This window comes from Parasteatoda tepidariorum, chromosome 7, assembly GCF_043381705.1.
Source record: "Parasteatoda tepidariorum isolate YZ-2023 chromosome 7, CAS_Ptep_4.0, whole genome shotgun sequence".
Classification (NCBI taxonomy): domain Eukaryota; kingdom Metazoa; phylum Arthropoda; class Arachnida; order Araneae; family Theridiidae; genus Parasteatoda; species Parasteatoda tepidariorum.
Genome location: NC_092210.1, coordinates 53,226,160 through 53,246,513, shown reverse-complemented (window position 1 = coordinate 53,246,513; position 20,354 = coordinate 53,226,160). Strand labels below are relative to the sequence as shown.

Sequence of the window (20,354 nt, the reverse complement as noted above, 5' to 3'; positions counted from 1 at the left end):
CTGTTAGGAATCATTCGTGACGTAGATAATTACAGAGACGAAGAAAAGGAAAAGTGTCGAATTTTGGAAGGAAATAAAAAGAAAAATGCTGTTAACTGGTGCAAGCAACACAATGAGGTAATTTATCTTTTTCTCTTCTTTTCTACATATAGTTTCACGGGGATTGACCAATTAAATTTTGAATTACGCAGGGAAAAATTATACATATTTTTTTAATTCTTTTATTAAATATTTGTTAAATACCCGGTCTTTGTGTGAAGGAAAAAACGTGAATAATCAACAAATGGGTATTAAATCAATACTTCAAACTCATGACCAAACTTGAAAATTTAAATTTTTAGTTATTAACTAGTGGCCTCTACTCTAATAACTATGCAGCCACTTTTTCCTCAAACTTAATGAGTCTGTGACTGATATCGTCAGGTGTGTTTCATTTAATAGCCATTTTTTACTAACTTTTTTTGTTGTTGCTTGGATTAAATTATATTTTTCAAAAAAGATCACTTTAGAAATAATCTACGACTACAAAACATAATACGGCTATAAATAATATAAATTTGTGATAAAATTTAGTTAAACATACTGACTTTAAAGAACTTTAAAAAAATTTGTGGTGGCAAAATACATTTAATGTATATATTACAACTTTGAAATATGTGAATTGTTAAAGAATTCTTCTTCCACACGAATCTTACCTTCACAAATTGATGGATTGTGAAGGATCAAAATTTTGAATGGAAGCATTGGACATTTTAATAAAAATTTTGTTTATCAGAGTCTCTCTGCACTGATAAACTTTTTTAATTAAGCAATTTTTTCAAAAAGAAAATTAAAGAAACATCCGGTCACTTTTTTGCATTTTTTTAAGCCGCCACTTTCTTTTGTTGTCTCGCCCCTTGGCGTATGGTTATTTTCAGGTCTAGCCAAAACTGAAAGACCTATGATTAATTGAGCTGAAACAATTCCAATCTTCTTATGTATTTCCCTTCTCAGTGTATTACCAGATAAAGCAAAACACATTTTTAGAAGTTCAACCCATCAAAATTAAGGTTTAATATTCAGTACCATTTTGCATAACGCAATTGCTCGAGGTTTACTCTTGATAGTCAAAAATTACCATAATCAACAATTTTTCACCGGTACTTATCCCTTTAGTTGGATCTTTAAAAACCTATTGGTACTTTTTGCTTAGCCAGGTTCAAGCGAAAAGTTTCCAAAAGATGTAGACCTCCACCAACATTTTTTAAAAATAAAAAAAAGTTAATTCAAATGAAATTTTTAAAAAAAATATTAGTTGAACTTTCTTGCACCCGGCTAACCTAAAAGTACCCACCTATTTAATCAGCATAGTAAGTATCTTGGTACCAATATTAGTACCTATAGGTATAATTAGTTAAGCAAAATTGGCATTCGTAATAATGAGACGATTTTTTATTGTTTTCATCAATGAATAAGTACCCTTTTTATATTAATTTAGCTTTTTAATAAAACTTATTTCAATTTGCTTCTATTACCAAAATTAAAAGCATCTTTGACGACATTAACAATATGGCAATTTTTTATGGTTTACCCTTTCTCCGTCAATTTAGCTTTTAAATACAAAACTTTTTTTTTATTTCAATTTTTGTTTATTAACAAAATTAATTTCATCTCTCGGAAATAATTATTAACAACACTAATATTTTTTATAATTTTTGGGAGAATAAACTGTTAAACTATTATTAACGCCAGTGATGCTTAATTAAATGTTGTATTAAATACTACTGGTATTGCTGTTTTAAGAACCGTAGTAATGAGAACCTATTGTACCTATATAGGTGCCTAATATGGGTATTGTGATAATAGGTTTTTATCACCATCCGAAACGGATAAGTACCATTATCTTACACATTCATGGCGCCTAATATATAACCTATTAATTTTTTATTTGCTGGTAATTCCGGTACAATTTCATACTATTTTTGGATTTACCATAATCTGAGTTTACTCTCAAAAAGAAAGATCAATTATTCAAATATTATCATTTAAAATCTGATATTCAGAATTTACCATAATTTCCCAAAACTTAATAGATAGCTTGAAATTTATTTTGTTAGTTTTGTTGAGTTTTTATAATTTAAGTCAATAGAGATTTAAAACAGTAAGTATCAATAAAAGAAACAAGTGATTTTAGATACCTTTTAAAATACTAAATTGGGAACGTCATAACCATGCGAAATTAATAACGTTGATTTTACTTGTGATAGCTTAACAAAGGAAACGAAAGATAAATAACTCATTAAAACGCATGTTTAAAGTTTTATTTTTTTATTGATCAGAGCTGCAATCTAGCAAATCATTCATATTATAAAATATTTATCAAATACTATGGAAAACTCTTTCTTTGGGATGCAGCTTGCGAACTGGTGGTGGGAAAGAGTTTTAGAGTAGACAATTTGGTCCACCGTGCTTACTATATTTAGTGCTGATTGCTTCAAAATTTCGCATTTGTATAAGGTACATGCACGTTCTTTTCTTGCACGTATAATTCTTTTTAATTAGACTTATCCTTTTATATTTGTAGGTGCTTCAAAAGAGAAATCAAGAAAAATGGGAAAACTTACGCGACGGATTTTTTATTGATGATGAAGTCCAAAAAGAAAAAGAAAAGTTAAAAGAAAAGATAAAGAGAGAAAAGGAAGTAAACCAAAATTACAAAAAATGCCTGGATGGTCAAATAGTTGACAAGCTCCTTCTTCTTGAAATGAATCAACAGCTAGAAGACGCTGAAGGCGAAAGGGCTAGACTTTTCAATGAAGCCAAAAGAAAGATGACCTCAGAGCACAAAAAAATAGTTTCAGAACGAGACAAAAGGGAAGCTGACAAACGACAGGTGGTCGCGGATGCTATGATGATGAAACGATCAGATTTGGAACAAAAAGAAGCGGATATTCTACAGAAGGCTGTAAATGAAGCCGAAGATAAAGCGCAGGAAGAAAGCAAAAAGAAAGCATACGAGCAAGCTGAAGCTCAAAAAGCAATCGACCAGTTCTATCAAAAAGAAAAGGCGCTGAAGCAAAATAAAAACTACGAAGATGTACTGAATGATCTGCGGGATAAACGATGCATTGATGACTTAGTGGACAAACTAAAAACTGAGGAAGATTCAAAACAACATAAGCGTTCTCAGTTGGAGCGAGATGCACAGCATGTACAGATGCACCAAATGCAATACCGGAAAACTAAAGACAAGTCTAAGGAAATAGAAGATTTGGAAGATTACTTGCTACAAATGAAAGATTTGGACGAAGAGGAAGAAATATTTCAAAAATATGCCCAAAAAGAAATCGAAGAATGTGAAGCGAGAGGCATCGATACCCACGCAATGAGGAAAGCAGCACGGCCTGGTGTAGAATGTGGTAAAGGACCGCTGTTTGAAAAAAGAGGACATATTAGACCCAGATATTACGCAGCAACATGGAACCCTGAAGATCTTACACACATTAATAGAAAAACTGATTTAGCTGACACAAAATCACGACTTGGATTTTTGCTTTAACCATTTAGGGTTATTTATTTTTAATGGAAAATGTGCTACGTGATTATTGTAGTGTACGCAGGATCGCAATAAATTAAACGATGAAATAGTCTATAATAGATAGTTTAATAATAGATCGATATTTTATAGTAATAACAGAGATGCCGATTGTTCAGGATTCGGCAAAATATTTAAAAAACGGTAAAGAATAACAAACTAAGATTTGCTGTTAATTTTATTTTTTTCAATAGGATCAACGTGTTATAACTGTACCAAAGTGGAGTATGACATAAGTCTTTAAATTATTTATCAGTAGTAATGAGTAAAAATCCTATAAATCAAATTTATTAAAACACGAGTCATACATTAAAAGACTACCACTTTAAAATATTTATTCACTTTCCGGAGCAAGTTGGCATCTCTGTAATAATAGATGGTGTTAATGTAATAGTAATAGATGGTTTAATCATTCATTTTCGAAATTATATCTGTTTACCCATTTGAAATTTCAGAAAATTTAATTTCGTTTCAATTGAAAATGCATGGCTCTTTTCCAAGTAAGAAAGCCTGCCAATGAATTTTGGTGAAAGCTAATAATTGTGGGGCAATCACATTTCCTTATGGAGCTTACAAACAAATTAATAAAGATAAACTATAAAGTTAAATAATGATCTACGTTAATAACAAATTAAGTAATTGTATGATCTAAATTACTAAATCTGAACCTAGATTAAAAATTTAAATTTAGGTTGCTTATTACTCAATTAACTCTTGACCTTGGAAATTGAAGGGGTTAGTAAATAAAAAAAGGTGACAAACACTGATAAATTTCAAATAGATCACTTTAAAAACGTTCACATTATCATTCATGAGCCGCGATGGCTCAATGGTTAAGACACCAAGCCGTCTTTATAAGGGACTTTGTTTCGATCCTTGGTCATGGTTTAATTGAATTCCACCCAACTCCAAATCGATGGGCATCAGCTTTTCTAAGAAATAATGGCGGTTGGTGCGCAATGCTGATGACATTGCCACCATCATTGACGTAGGTTGCGAAATTTCGGAGCTTTAGCCTGGTCACAGTGGGCTCTAGCGGAAGTGCTTGACATATATTACTTTTTGGACAGTAAAATCTTAATAATGAAGCTACTATATAACTTTTTTACTAGTGTTTTGAAGCAGAGCCAATTGAAATTGAAACTTCCGTCTGATATTTACATCATTTCTTTAAAAATGACATACTATTTTCGAGACAAATCCAAAGTACATGCTATTGAAAACATTAGTTATATCAATTTAAAGCCAAACTAATTCAAAATTGTTAAATTTATATTAAAAAAAACCTTTAATGGTATTAAGAATTAATATTTATTGATATTGAGAATGGCATTTAATGATTGGATAAAAACTGTCTCAAAACAATCGTGGACTATTCTTTTAAGCAAATTAAAATACCTGAGTAAGAATTTTTTCCACTTATGTAAATGTTTTGAAAACGCATCTAGTTAGTTTGAACATAAAACGCTTAACTAATGTCATAATATTAATATGAACATAAACTATTGTTTATGCATTTTTTACAAACCAACTACACAAAGGAACAAATTTTTCGTTACAGTTATACAAATACTTGATCTTGTCTATGCTCCTAATGCTACAGATTTTTTTGTTTAAAAACATATATATATTAAATTTTTTGTTGAAATATGAGAGTTCAAAAACAGTATAAATAACAATGAGTCGTGTAAATATTATGGCAAACTTTTAAGGAAGTTAGAGCAAGATCATTAGGATTGTAATTGCATAGTAAACCATGCCGGGAAATGTGGGCTAGGGCTGCTTTTTATGTTCTGTTATAAAGCGCACGAAGAAACACTTAATAATAATATGGAAAGTGCCCCTAGTGGCGTATATCGACGTTTTCTGGAATGGTTTCTTGTGCAATTTTAATCCTAATGAAGTACCTTAACTCCTAGAAGTTTGTCGCAAGATTTACTTGATCCCCTGCTATATATAATGTTTTTAAACTTGCACATTTCAACAACAACAAAAAAAAAGAAAGAAAAGACTAAAAATATCATTTAAGAAAACTTGCGGCTTGGAGAAAAAAAAATCGATTGCAGATTTGAAATCAGTGATACGAAGTATCTACGATCTGTTAAAAAATATCATGCAGCAGGAAAAAATGTTCTCCACTGTTATTTATCTTAATTTTGACGAAGATCGATGTAATTGACTAAGTATCGACTTTTTGATAGATTTCTTCAAAAAATCTCATGTGGCTAAACTATTTAAGAACATATGAATAAATATGTTTATTTAAGGCAGTTTTTTTTGTCCTCGATTTTATAATTAAAATAATCATTTGTACATCATTAGTATATTTAAAGCACATCATCAAATAAAAATTTATTTCTGATTGAATTTCATTTTTCTGACAATATATTTTTTAATCTGAATTTTATTAGAACTATTGCGACCCTATCACATTTCAGGATAGAATGTAATTTATGTGTTTTAGTGGTGAAAGGGATTTTTAATTTTGTGAAGTCGTGTTCAAAGGCATCTTGTGTATCGTTTCTTTCCACCAATAATAAAACAAATCGGGATAAGTGTCGTCGACCAACGTCATACAACAAATCACGTGTTAATGAACTGTTTTTATTTATTTACAAATGAAATAGACCATTCATTGGTTTCCAGATTCTCCAATCGCCCATCTATCCGTCTAACTCCTTGACAATTTTATTTTTTCTATCACTCATTGTTTCATTCGCATTCATTAGCTAACCAATATCTATTGTTATATCATTTTTAAAACTAATTAAAAAGGAATGATTGTTATGGTTATGAAAACTATTGCAAAATAATGAAGAACTAAAATTAGTTTATGGGGTTAAAATACACATGAATATCAATAACAAATAATATTACTATCAGTTTATCCGCTGTAACTTATGCTAGAAAAGTAAAACTTGTGATTTATGTTAGCAATAACTGAGATTACTTACTTAGAGATTTTTATTAAGCAAAAGAGATTTAAATGTTCCGAAAATAAAATAAGTAAATAAGTGTAATTTAAGCAAGTTAAGTACGCTTGAACACGTACTTAATGATCTAGTCTCTCTATATGGAGAAATATAAGTCTTTGCGCCGTTGTTTTTAATGTTAAAATTTCCTTTTGCTGTGCAAAAACTATGAGACTAGGATACTTAAAATTACTATAGTGTGTAGAAAAGTATGAAGGGAGTACGAAGGAATAAAAAAAAATTTAAAATCGATAAATAGTTCGAAAATAGTAAACTGTTAAACTTGAAAAAATTAAACATGTGGGCTTGTTAAGAGACAAAAAAATATTAATAGATATAATAAAAAAATTAGAGATTGAGAGATAAGATGTTCTCAGATATAAATCTTAACATTTATATCTAAATTTCAAGAAAAAGAGCCTACTAGTACCGTCATTCGGGGCTACTTTGTGCAGGATTTCGCAGTTTTTGAACTTTGACATGTAAAAAAACTATGTTAATTCAAACTTTAGCAAAATTTATCGATATTATATTCATAACTGGACTCAGACGAGTGAATTTGANCCCACTGACCACACACTGTTACTGAATCATCTACGTTTACAAAGTCATGAAATTCCATGTCATCAAGCTTCATGAGTCCGGTCAATCTGTTCCAATCATTTTCGGTGTAGCTTTCAGCAGAATTAACGATATTGATTGTTTGACTACTTTCGTGATCTTTCATGAATCCAGACTTCTTGAAGCCATTCATTATCGTAGAGGAAGACACATCATTCCATGCCTTGTCAGCCATTCTTAAATATTTTTTTTTTAATATTTCCTTAATTTTAGAAAAAAAATCTATACAATATCTATATAAATATTTATGGGAAAAAAATTCAAGTTATCGAGGGATTAGAAAAAAAAATTCGTGAAATCAAGTTTTTTATTTTAACATTGAGTGTATAGGAAATTTGAAGGGAATTTTTTTCTCTTCGAGATATCGAAAAATTCGTGAAATCGAGGTTCGACTGTATTTCTTTTTTTTCTTACTCATTGTTTCATTCACATATTCACTAGCTCACAATCTTTATTGTTATATCATTTTTAAAACAAATAAAAGAAAATGATTGTTATGGTTAAGGAAACTATAGTAAAGTAATTAAGAACTAAAATTAGTTTATGGGGGTAAACTACACGTGAATATCAATAACAAATGATAACACTACGAGTTTGTCCTCTATAACTTATGCTTGGAAAGTAAGACTTTTTAATTATGTTAGCAATAAACTGAGATGACTTACTTAGAGATGAGTTTTTTTTTTAAAGCAAATGAGATTTAAATGTTTCAAAAATACTATAAATAAATAAGCAGTTAACACCTAGATGAAATGATCTAGTTTCTCTATGTTGTGAAATATTAGGCTTTGCGCCGTTGATTTTGATGTTTAAATATATAGGTCAAGTGTCTTTTTTCTGTGCAAAAACTTTGACTTGGAAACTTAAAATTACTATGGTGTGTGGAAAAGTGTAAAAGGAGTACGAAGGAATAAGAAAAAATTCGATAAATAGTTCGAAAATTATCAACTGTTAAACTTGAAAAAATTAAACATGTGGGTGTGTTAAGAGTTGAAATTTGACTTACTGAAACGACCATTTTCATTCATTAACTTAATAGCGTTTTTTATTTTTGAAATTACGATTTGTTCGTAAATTGAATACAATTTTAGTTGCTATTTCTTCGAATTTTTGTCACTTTTTTTGCTTTAAATTAGGATTATTTATCCTCATGTTATTTTTTAGGTAACAAAAAAATATTAATAGATATAAAAAAGTAAGAGATTGAAAGTTGGCAGAAAATTCACGTTGCCAGATATAAATCTTAACATTTATATCGAAATTTTTAAAATATAAAAAACTCAAGAGAATTAAAATTTTGAGAGTTTCAATTTGAATTCATATATATGTTATAGTTATACAAGTTAAATTACTTCTCATATATATCTGCTTAATGTGTCGAACATTCTGTATTCTTAAGTTTACATTTTTTTTTCAAGTAGAGTTAATTATTTTACAAATCTAGGTAATCGTTCATTTTGTTTACGATTAACTTACTAACCAAATGTATTTCATAAATTTATACGTACGCACAATTCACCCAACCATGCCCAGGTACGATCATTTTTAATCGACTATAAAATAAAAAAAAAGAAGTTAATTGTGAATGAAAGTAATCACTGGCTGTTGATAAGCGAAGAGAACAAGGAAAAAAGCATCCTACTATGAATATATTAATAAATAAAAAAACGGACAGTCATCATAGTCATAGAAAATATTAAATTATTGATTCTCGCCTAAGTCATAGTTCTCATTAAATTCTTCCCCCACTAGCATTGGTTAATATTCATAGTATGTAATCAACAACCAATCTTGGAAAAAAAATTATAGATAATTTCTTGATTATTATCTTTTAATAAAATGTTTAATATGTGCTTTTTTATGTTTTGTTACAGAGCAGTCCAATATTTTGGCCACAATCCGGTAGCGTTTACCAAGGCAGTATAAAAATTCAGCATATCAGTTCAGAACCTGAATACTACGGTGGAGTTCTCATAAGGAAGTTCAATATCAAAAATCCAAAAGGAGTAAGATGTTTGATTACTATAAATATTGATTACTATAATTGAATTGAATTGAACGTAGGGTTTAGTGGCGCAAGGATTGATTACTATAAATACTATTATCAAATGAAATAAAAAAATATACGTTATGCTATTTGTAATTACTATTAAAAACAAAATCGTTTTTCAATACCTTTTTAAACAAAATAGGTACTATGTTTTATTAACTAAAACACAAATTCAAAATTCTGTTATCGGCCACATTAATCTTGTGCTGGCATAGTAATTTTCACTTAAGCGACAAATATATTAAATTAGTTTATTTTAATACAATATATTTAGCATTAATTATTTTTATTAAAAATTTCAAAATCTAAATATAGAGAAAATAAAGCAGTTTTAGAAATAATTTTTTTACATCTTTAATTAAATTATTATAATTTCATTCATATAAAATATTTACTTTTTTATATAACTAGCTGAATCTCCGTTCTTCGTACGAGGTGGAAAATTAGCATCGATGAACACTACAAAATCATGCATAAAACTTTAAGACAAATACCGACACAAAAAATAAAGCTAAAATAATTCCAATGCTTTTTTTATATATTTATTATTTGCTACCCTTCTCGGTGACTTAAACATTATTAGACTAAGCAAAACACGTATTTAGTATTAATGAGTTAATATTAAATTCATTTGATAATTAATACGAAATAATTCCTTAGCGCAACGTGAGCAATTATGAGTTCATGTTAGTTTCAATTAATATTTACACATTAATGCTCAAGTTTACTTTTTTTAGGACTGTTTTAAAAATACATCTCCAGCTGTTGCGAATTGTTTTTTAAGTTGCATAAGCTCATATCAAGCACTTGGTACAAAATACCATCATTTTATTTTATTTATTCATTTATTTGCTTTGTGTGAAAACTACATTCTTCTTGGAATTTTACATAATATGAAAACTGTTACCAGCGCGAGAAAAGAAATATCATCGGTTTTATTGATACATACATACGTACGTACGTATTAGCGTTTTATATAATATAGATTAGAATTTTCATAGTTTTTCGGCATTTTGCATTGCGTATCAAAATTTCAAATAACACGAAAAGTTTTCAGGAAAAAGATATTTATTTATTAGTTTTTACATTTGTTATTATTTTTCGACCTGAGCATTAATGGGTTTATATGAGAAAATAAAACAAAACTTTTTCAAGCAAGCGTTTTTAGTTGTTTACACGACATTAATTATTATTATATGAATTGTTTTTCTTCTTAAGTTCGACTTAATGTGTTGATGTGAGAAAAATTTTAAGATAGGTTATGTTTATGAACGATTAAAAAAAAATTCAAAATACAAATAACTATTAGAAAGTTGCCTAAATCGTATCATTTTTCACAATCAAATTTTTATCAGTCACAATTACATTTGAAATATTTTAATGATAAAATACAATTATTCAGTGGTTTATATTGTTTTTGATTATAATATTTGTGCTGTAAGTACTGAGAACTAATTTTTATTGTTGCAACTTAGGAAACCAGTTGCTTAAGTCTTACCACCTACTCCCTAAATCATACCAACTATTAAAAAAAAAACTGTGTATTTATGATTAAGTGAATAAGTATAACATTTGTAGTCTTTTTCTTAAACTGTTATGACCTCATAGTACACAGTATTGTAAGCCTATAAAATTTTAACGGACATGATGCTACTACGAGTAACGAAGTTCAAGCATGACTTTTATAAATGCTGCTTGTTAAGACTACATCTTTTTGGAATCTAAAACAAACTTTCTTCTTTGGTTTTAGAAATGGCGAAATTTGATCGATTAAAACCTTCTACAAAGAAGGTAGGGGGACAAATCGGTCTATGAAATCCTAATACTAACTAACTATTACTCGATCATTACTTGACTCACCAAAGAACTCATCACTTAGATGTTTTACTCACTTTTGACAAAATACGAAAAATAAATCTTATCAGAAGAATATTAAATATCATTGAATTGACTAAAATAGTTTTCTTTTCGATTGATACAAGCATAGATTTAGGTTTTCTGCTGGCAAGAAAACAGTTGAAATATTGACGCATACATTAATTCTTTTAAACAGACTTCTCTATTGTTGAAGTCTTATTATAAACCTCACTCACAAGATGAGAAATTCACGTGATATTATGTGAAAGCTAATCCAGAAATAGTTCTCAGCCGCGTTTCAACAGTTTGAATGTACTAGAGTTAAAATAGCTTGAAAATAAGTTTTTAGTAGTTGAAATTGATACTTAGCTCCATAATCGTACCAATACAATTTAGGACTGCCCACGTGATACTATTTAGGCAACTACGCCATTTTTTTTAAAATAACGGCAGGCTCTGAACTTTCGTTCTTCGCCTTAGAAGATGCCGGAAGTGTTGCTCATTAATCGTTACCCAGTGGGCACCTGTGAACCAAAGTCACGGAGGCGAGCAACATTACCCACGCCACACTGCCACAAATACCCGTTCATAGGTGGGCCACATTCATACATTCACTCATCAGAAGACAGCACAGAGAGAGAGAAACATCCATGCGCAGAGCGGGATTCGAACCCGCAGTCAGGCACGCTAACCACTCGGCCACCTGGCCGGCACGCCATGTTTTAAACTAAGAGTTATTTCAAGCCTCAAACGATAGTTAACTAACAAAGAAATGAGTAGAATAAGTTGCTTAACAATTATATATAATGTATTTATTGATATGTACATTATTTCAGTTCAAAACTTAACTCAAGTACACAGTGACTTGCGTCTTCTGTGTGGATCCCCACGTCGAAAAAACTTTCTAATTTATCCACTAGAGCGTTCTGTGTACAATGCTTCTGTTCTGTAAATAATCTATATTTTATAGCATTCTGTGTACAATCTGATCAGATAACAGTATCGTGCGCATATATGTTCCCCCTATACTACTTTTAATATTTGCTTACATCAATATATATTGTCATATTGCAGAAATCACGTACTGTAAAAACATTTCATCTGCATGGGTGGCGAAGAGAGGAGTTTGTTCCACCTCAAGTTGACACCATTGTCCAACTTATAGCTAAAGTGGACAAATGGACAAGAAAAACCAAGCCTGCTCCTGTCATTGTTTCATGCTAGTAAGAATCATATTTTTAAAACATTTTCAGCTTTATTTACTACTTCAAATTTAAAAATAACATGGATATCAAACCTAAGTTATAAATTTTTATTACAACTATTTTGTATTTTTCCTATGCCAGAAACCACTTTGCCCCCCTTTATTTGAAAAAAAAACACAAAAACTTAAAAGAAAAATGGCTCATTTACTACCGTTTAGCGGTACCTTCACAAATTCAACTTTAGGAAAGAAATACTTTTTCTTAATATTTTATTTTTGTATCCCGTAAGAAACTATAAATTCCTATTTTTACCATATTTTTGTGTTGATTTTTCTTTTATAAAATTTTTATTTTTCACAAATTGTGACTAAGTTTTCACAAAATAGGTACCTCCCAGAAAAACCTAGACAATACCCTGCATTGTCATCCTCAGCAGGCTGCCCGGTGATTCAGTCTATTCTTCCTCAGTGGTAGGCGGTTCATGGATTAGAATATCCTTGCAGTCGGGCTAACCGTGGATGGTTTTTGTGATTTAAATTAAAATTAACCCTCTGGTTATAAAATAAAATAAATTTTGATAAAGTTGTATTACAAGCATGTTTTTTAATTATAGTAAAAAAAATTGATCAGAATTTTTTTTATTTATATAATCTAAATAAAATTTACTATAATGTTCCATTGCCTATAGATTTGTTAAGATTGAGAATATGTCTTTATTTTCCGTATTGAGAATGTCTCTTTTTTTTCTATATTGAGAATATGTCTTTTTTTCAGTGATGGCTCTAGAGCGTCCGGCTTTTACTGCGCTTCTTCATATTTGGCGGCCCAAATTTATGACACACGGGAAGTGAACGTCGTACAAGCCGTCCGAACAGTTAGACTTCACAGGCCTACTTTCCTACCCACTGTCGTAAGTATTGAATGACTGTCGTAACTTATTTTTAATTTCTATAACTTGTTCTAGTGACCAAAAAACGCTTCATTTAGATTTTATTTAAATAGGATTTTCTTCATATTTTATTTTATTATGAGAAGATAAACATTGTAATAGTGTATCATTAACTTCGTGTGTTGTTATATGTACTTAAAAACAGCTTAAATTAGCTTTGTTATGTTTTCTAGGACTCATTTTGTTTCTCAAATTTTGTCACACAATTCTCGTTTATCTTTTTCAATATGTTACCATTTAATGTGCTTAACAGGACCATTAATTAGAACGGGAGTTCGAATCCAGCTGGCCGAAGAGACACCGTGTGATAAATGGTGACTGGTACACGTTAAATCTGTTGGGTCACAAAGTACCCAATGCTTCCATAACAAATCAATACCTCTGGGAGTTTTGAATTGGAGATAGATCGTTCTTTGTCGATCGTTAAGTCGAAATTATGATCTACGGATGTATGAATGGGTACACCCTATAAACTGGTGTGACGTATAAGTGTGGCAGAAGTCGAATTATTGGCTACAGATGGAGCTACTGGAAAACAAGAACAATCGCACCTTCTCTGCCTTAATGGCCAACGACATCAACAATCAATAAATATATTTCAATTATACCAATTTAATTTTACACATTTATTTTAATACGAGTAATTTTAAATCTCAGTAAATATGTAGTAAATGTATATACACTGATGGGGAAAAAATCCCAACACCTAGAAAAATTATTGTAGAGTAATGAAATTCCTGTAATGCCTTTGTCTGATTAAAGTTTCAAGTTCACAGGTTAATGCAATTAAGAGAAAAACTATTTCAAATGTCAAATACTGGTACGTTAATAATCTGTGTAACAACTAGAATTTTGAATGCAAGCATGCAAACGCGCATTCGGTCAGTCAGTGCAGGGATATTTAATGCTGGTTGTGGATGACGCTGAAGTTGTCGTCCAATGATGTTCCATACGTGCTTGATCGGTGAAAGATCAGGTGATCTAACAGGCCAAGGAAACATGTCGAAATTCTGATTAGCATGTTGGGTTACAACAGCAGCATGAGAGCAAGCGTTATCCTGTTGGGAAATACCACCTTGACTGCTGCTCGTGAATGGCAACGAAACAGGTGGAATAACCACGAAAGTGCTCTAACTCGACACCACGCACGTCGTAAACGATAGTGTTTTGGATTGAGTGGAATGCAAGCTACAGAGCCTCGCTCGCTTGGAGTTGTACTTGAAGTAGTCGATTTGTAACAGTTCGTTGTGTCATTGCACTGCCAACTGCAGACGTACACGGCATTCTTCCCTCTGAGTAGTGGTCGTCCATCCAATTGCTGCAGTATCTTCCTTTGACCACTGCCGCCAACAATCATGCAAAGTGGGAGCCGTGATGGCTCAGGGGACAGTGTCCGCCTTCCAATGAGATTAACCGGGTTCGAATCCCAGCAATGACTGGTTGATATGAATTACGCACCTGGCTTGCGCCGACCACAGTGTTGACCGTCAACACTGTGCAAAGTAAAATATCCTCAGTGGTAGACGGATCATGGGTTAGTTCCCTTTCCGTTAGGCTAAATGTGGGAGGTTTTCGTGAATTTCCTCTCCATGTAACGCAAATGCGGGTTAGTTCCATTAAGAGGTCCTCTACGAAGGCAAATTTCTCCCAATACTTGATCTAGGAGTTTTCTTGTCTTCTGGATTGGGTTCAAAAGGCGACGAAGTGGAAAATTAGTAGTCGTAAACCCAAAAGATAGAGTTGGCTGTTCAACGATGGTTATAAACTAAAATCAAATTGTGCACAGTGGACACATTTCTCCCCAGTCTTTCTGCACTATCGCGAAAATCCACGATCTTGCAGCCCTATTACACGATTGCATTCAAAGTCAGTGAGCTGTTGATAATGGCTCCTTTGTCTGCTTAAAGGAATTTTTGACTCTAACATCAAATCACTATCACAAAATTTAGCGAAAAATAATGCTTACGAACATCCATTATTATAGGGTAGTGTATATACAAATAAATTTGCATTTTAAAACTTTTCAATGCGTCAAATGCGGCTAAATAGCCTATTTCCCAGCCATCTTATTTAACTGCAATTAAATCAGCTAATAATTGAAAATAATTTTAAGTTGTGAAACGTGAGTTGAATATAAAAATATACAACCCACCTTATCTAATATAAAGTTTTAAAATTACCTTTGAGTACTATACCAAGTCAAACATTTTAATGTTGTCCCAAGATTTTTTCACTCTGTTACCATAAGTATTGTATTAAATTATTCCTGTTGAGGTGGCAAAATAACGATAATGATAAGGCAGCTATTTTAAAAAATGTCATATTCATTGCATTCTAAGAAAATAAGTTTTGACAATGTAATGATATAGAACCGTGATGACTCTCGGGATAGAAAGTTCACCTTCCAATGAGAACCGAGTTTGAACCCCAACTATGACGTTGATACAAATTCCGCACCCAGCTCGCACCGACCACAGTGCTGACGTAAAAATATCCTCAATGGAAGAAAGATCGTGGATTAGAGTCACCTTACCATCAGACTAAATGTGTTAGTGTTTCGTGGTTTTCTTCTCCCTGTAATTCAAATACAGGTTGGTTCCATCGAACACCAAACAATTCTCCCAATACCAGGAGTTCCCTTGTCATCTGGATTGGGTTCAAAATTACAAGGCTACGGAATGAGAAAGGCTACGGAAGAAAATGCCGCGCTATTTTGAAAATGACCCATATATTACCCGTCACTCCAGTTATGGCACGAGTGGTGCGAGAGAGAGTACTACAGCAGGTAATGGGGCATTGAGATGAGTTTTCTATCTTATCTCACGTTAGAGATGAAATTAGATTTAATACTCCTGAAGTATCTCGAACTCTGGCTTATGATGGTTTGTGTGACGTAACTAAAATTCAACACTAAGAGAACTTATGACAACTCGGCTGAAAATCTCTTGAAAATAGTTAGAATTATCAAAGTACTTCTTCGCGAGCAAAGACAGCTAGTCAAATTATAAAATATGGTAATAATTATAATAATCGTTTCATAAACTCTGATATCGTTTTACTTTCTGTTTTTGTCTTCTATGTTTAAGTTCTCATGTTTTAAAAATATTTTATTTTACATTTCAGGAACAATACAGATGGCTTTACGAGTTATCCTGCTTTTTAGTATCGGAAAAGATTCTGAAATAGTTCAGTCACTGTTTCTCGAAACCATCGATCATTGAAGCATGTGAAATCGCCTAAAACCACCGACTGTTTTGTACACAAATCATGTTAAAAATTTTATCTTAGTAAATGTGTTGCATAAATTTTATGGAATTATTAAAATGTCTAATTTTTTGTTCATAATAGTGTCATCTATTATCCTTATAAGAACTAAATAACAAACTTGCACAGTGATTATAATTATTTTTACCCGAAATACTCATAAATATTATTATTATTACATAACTTACACGATAATTTTTTGTCATAGGCTTAATACATTCATTGCCCTTGTTTTCAGTGTCTATGAAAATTTAATGGATTCAACTTTAATGATGTTTACGGCAACGTGTTATGAATTAGGGAACATGCTTGTCATTCAAAAATAAGAAATATTTCCAACGATTTGAAAACTAAAATTTTAGGATACATATATGGTTAAATATATAGAACCCATCTTCCCGGTTTTTCTTCTAGAACTAATAAATTCTTCAATAATCTGATCGATAAACTGATATGATAATTTCTTATGTTTGAAATGTTAATAAGCAACAAAAAACAGGGATCTGTTTAACCCTTCACAAAATATCTTTTCATAAAAACGGACCCTTCACAAAATGATTTTTCTTTTAATCGGACCCTTCACAAATTTCTTTATCTTCATTATTGTTTTAATAATCGAACAAACCCCTTTCCAGGAAGGGGGGAGAGAAAGACTGATGTAAACGCACTAAATTTTGTCTTCGGCAGACGCTTCTTCCATTATTCGTACGAAATGAATATTCTGCGTTCAGCAGTATAGGCTAAATACAAAATATTTGCATGTTGCATCTCTAATTTAGAAGCAGCAATTACTGTTTATTCTTGAAAATTTAATTTTTTTAATTATAATTTTACAGTGCTGAGCATAATCTCGTATATCTTTACAATTTAAAAACTCCTTGAAATTTTTTTTTGCAATAACTGGACCCTTTTTGCACAAATTCATAAAAGCAGGACCCTGGTTGAAAGAATGTGACCTAACGTTTTTTCATATTCCCAAATTACGAGTAATTTTTTCACAATTTTACAAAAACGGATCTTTCACAAAATATCTGGGCAGACCCCTGAAAAACACTGGTGGTCAGCCTGAAAGCCTCAATTATCCAGAACACAGGTGAGAATTAAAATGAAAGAACCATAAAATGCTTAAATGTGAATGTTATCTAAAGAATTTGAAAAAAACACTTTTATGAGGTGTGATAACTGATGGCATTGGTGTCCCTGGAGTATAATTTTTGAGGAGGACGAAATTAAAATACACAGTCATGATAGCTCGGTAAATTTCAAACATAAGAAAAAAAATTCTAATTCCTGCTTAATATTTGCAGAAGGATTATTTTTTATCTCTTTCTCGTTTATAACTTAGATGAATTTAAATCAATGATTCATAAAAAAAATTTCTTTGTCTGAAATATTGAGGGGACTTTAAGAGATTTCTAATTATTGATGGGGACATGCCAATCCTCCCGGCCAACGACGCCCATGACTGATGAACTTCAAGATGGACAAATTTTGAAAACAAAACATTGTTCCGTTTAAAAAAAATTACTAGCACAAGCAAAAATTGGAACTTTAATAAAAGACATAAAAATTTAAAAATAAGCTTATGAAAAATAATTTGTCTAAAAGAATAAACGGAATAATTAATGGGTGGCTGTGTTTTACGTCATATAATTCCAGAACCGTTTAGGCTAACATTTTGAAATTTAAACAATGAACTCGACGATTCTATAAATCGTTTAAAAATTTCTATTAGCCCGTTCTAGAGAGTATTTTCTCAATGGTTTCGCATTAGACATTGTTACAAATTAAAGAGTCATCGCTATAATTATTTAAATGATAATATCAATGATGTTTGATAGCTTAAAGCTCTGTTTAATCAAAAACAGAGTTTAATTGTTCGCTATTTAATAATGAATTATTTTCTATTCATTATGTCAAGTACAGGGATAGACGCGGGAGTGCTTGAGGCATTATTCAGAAATTTAAACTGTTTCATGACTGGTGAATTTTTCATTTATTTTGAAGGGAAGGAAACATAAATGCATGCCTGCATTTTTCGAAGCAGGGTATAGAACAGAAAAGAGTTTATTTTCGATTAATGCATTTATAGAAATCGCAAATTTTGAATCATTTCTCTTGTAATGATAAAAAGTATTTAAAAGCAATCCGGCGCTACGAGTTTGTATAATTCTGTAATAATTTTTATTTTGATTTAGATAATTAGATTCATTCTTTTTTAGTAGTCAGATAATTTTTTCTTACTTTTATCAGAAGAGAAAGCTACAAATTTCTCACCTAGATTAGGAAAAAATTTCGTGTGAAGATTACCAAGCAACGGTCCTTAACCTGAAAAAAAAAACAGTAGTTCAGTGAATACCGTATAATTACAGTTAACATTAAAAACATCAGTGTAACAGTGTTTCCCAAACTTATTAATTTTGTGTACCCTTTCTGAATTTTTTTAACGCCGTGTATCACTAATAAAAAAATGAATGTATTTTTTACTCTTAAAAAAATTTCACAAAAGCAAAAAATCACAACTAGCTGTGGATACCACTAATTATTAACTGTTATAAAAAATAGCCAGTAGAAAAATACGTAATCGTAAATTTTCATGGCTAGCTTGGTTTTGAAATTTTGGTTTGTTGCAAGGTATTTCGCATAAGAACGCGTACCCCCGCTGGCCTGTTCCCATACCCCTGGGGGTACGCTTACCACACTTTGGGAAACTCTGGTGTAGGGAAAACTGAGAAATTTTGTACCGGGTATACTATGCATTTAAGCACATTTATTAAAAGACGTGTTTATTATTAATGATCAAATCAATTCGACTAGAATCACATTCACTTTTGCTCAATATTTCTGATACTGTTGACAAACAGGATTTTTCAAATGAATTATGATACGATTGTGATAAACCTAAAAGACATATTTTTTTTTTATCTTATTGTACATATTTTAATCTTCATTTTATCATATTACAAATACAAAATTTAAAAAAAAATAGTGATTATATAATACAATGATTATAACTCATTTTTTTTTTAAATTTTCCTTAACTTTCTGTAGTCATAAATTCAAAAATATCATCCAAAGTTGATTCCGTTTTAATTTTTTTATTAAACTACTTGAACTACACGAATATAGTTTTCGTTGCGCGAAGGGTTACTTAAAAAAAAAATTTCACAATCACAATGTTTTGAAAACAAAAACAAAAAAGGGATAAACATAAAAGGCATACAATTTCGATGATTACTCAAAACCAACAATACAATTAAAAAATTACGTGCAGCGCAATCTATATTGTGAACATAGTGTCAATATATGAAGTAAATCGAAAATAAAATCAGTATTTTGGTACACTAATAGTTAAAGGATAAATTATCGAAAAAGTCAATGTTTTTTTTAAGTTGAAAGTCTTACAGTATTGCTCCCTCTTAAGATAAAGGATAACTGACACTTCTGACTTTGACTGACTACTCTACTTTGCTCTTCTCTAAGTTTACAGGTCATTGCCCGGTATTCTTTACGCTGTATTTTTTAATGTTACTGCCATTTCTCGCTATGAGCTTATGCGTAATTTCCTACGCTGATAATTTTTTAAGGGTTTAGTGACATTAAAAGATATTATCTAAGCTGACATTTTTCTAATTTATTCCATGTGAGAAATTCTCAGCCACCCCAGGGACTATTAAATAAATTAAGAATATTGAGTTTTTCCCACCCCCGGGAAAAATAACAGACAGGCATTCCCTTCTTTTCCCAACTTTAAAAAAAGGAACATTCCCATTTTATAAATAGAGAACTTGGAAATGAAGGGCCAGTCATGAAATTGTGCTGGTTTCTGAAAAAAGCGCATGTGTGGGAAATAATATATATA

General features: G+C 31.0%; 1 protein-coding gene across 1 annotated transcript in view; it reads left to right on the top strand.

Annotated features, from left to right (window-relative positions):
• Positions 1 to 16,573, top strand: part of LOC107439861 (receptor-type tyrosine-protein phosphatase kappa) — an 84,634-nt gene extending 68,061 nt beyond the window's left edge. The window contains exons 14-17 of the mRNA XM_043045697.2: positions 9,042 to 9,173; positions 12,149 to 12,297; positions 13,054 to 13,189; positions 16,352 to 16,573. Of these exons, the coding sequence (XP_042901631.1) occupies positions 9,042 to 9,173; positions 12,149 to 12,297; positions 13,054 to 13,189; positions 16,352 to 16,414 (480 nt within the window). The 3' untranslated portion in view covers positions 16,415 to 16,573. The remainder of the gene's footprint in view (positions 1 to 9,041; positions 9,174 to 12,148; positions 12,298 to 13,053; positions 13,190 to 16,351) is intronic.
• The last annotated feature ends 3,781 nt before the right edge of the window (positions 16,574 to 20,354 follow it).